General features: G+C 71.4%; 1 protein-coding gene across 1 annotated transcript in view; it reads left to right on the forward strand.

Annotated features, from left to right (window-relative positions):
• The first annotated feature begins 539 nt into the window (after nucleotides 1-539).
• Nucleotides 540-923, forward strand: part of IDH2 (isocitrate dehydrogenase (NADP(+)) 2, mitochondrial) — a 4369-nt gene continuing 3985 nt past the window's right edge. Inside the window, exon 1 of the mRNA XM_014523263.2 lies at nucleotides 540-631. Within this exon, the coding sequence (XP_014378749.1) occupies nucleotides 581-631 (51 nt within the window). The 5' untranslated portion in view covers nucleotides 540-580. The remainder of the gene's footprint in view (nucleotides 632-923) is intronic.

The raw sequence follows: 923 nt of genomic DNA on the forward strand, positions 1-923 counted from the left end.
CCGCGGGGCTTGGCCTCAGCGCCGGGAGCCGCGCGCTGGGGCTGGCGGGGCCGCGGCAGCGAGGTCCTTGCCCCCGGGCCTCTACCCAGGCCCCCGGGCTGAGTGCGCACGGTTTGGGACCCGGCCTCCTGCCCCTCTTTCCCGTGAATCTGCCCCCGGGAGGGCAGTGGGGCGGCAGGGGCAATCCCTCTGCCCGGTGGGCTCTCGGCACCCACCGCTGCCGGGACTCGGGTTGGACCCACTCCGCGCCGGGGTGGACGGGCTCCAGGGCCCTTGTCCTAGGGGCTCGTACCCCGCAGGACGCAGCTCCCTGCGGACCTGGCCCTCTGCCACATGCTCTCCAGCCCAGGAGCCCTGGCCACTGGCCAGCAGAGCTGAATCAGGAGGGGAATTGTTTGGATAAACCCGGTGCTGGGGACAGGCCTGCCTGCCGGCCTCCCCTGCCGCTCCTGCTCGGCGCTGCTGCGAGGCTGGGGCTCGGGGGGCAGGTGGGCTGTTACCCCCCGCAGCAGCTCTGACAGCCGGGGGCTTCTCCCCAGATGCCAACCAGCGGATTAAGGTCGCCAACCCGGTGGTGGAGATGGATGGTGACGAGATGACACGGATCATCTGGGCCTTCATCAAGGAGAAGGTACTGCCTGGGCATGGGGGGAGCCCCGCGGGCTGGGTCTGGGGGGGCTCCACGGCCCCTGGGGATGCAGGCAGGCCGGGGAAGCAGCCCACGCCTGGCCTGCTGCTGCCACCCCGCCCCGGGGCAGGTGGCTGGCTGGGGCATCGCGCAGCCTGGGCCTCTGGGTGTTTTGAGCCGATCCCCCGCCCTGATCTGTGTCTGGGTGCTGTGGGGTCGGGGCCAGGGATGCGCAAGCGGGCTCCATCCAGGAAGCAGGTGTCTGATAGAAACGTCCCGCCCGGGCCTGCTGCTT

Source organism: Alligator sinensis, unplaced genomic scaffold (genome assembly GCF_000455745.1).
Source record: "Alligator sinensis unplaced genomic scaffold, ASM45574v1 scaffold407_1, whole genome shotgun sequence".
Classification (NCBI taxonomy): domain Eukaryota; kingdom Metazoa; phylum Chordata; order Crocodylia; family Alligatoridae; genus Alligator; species Alligator sinensis.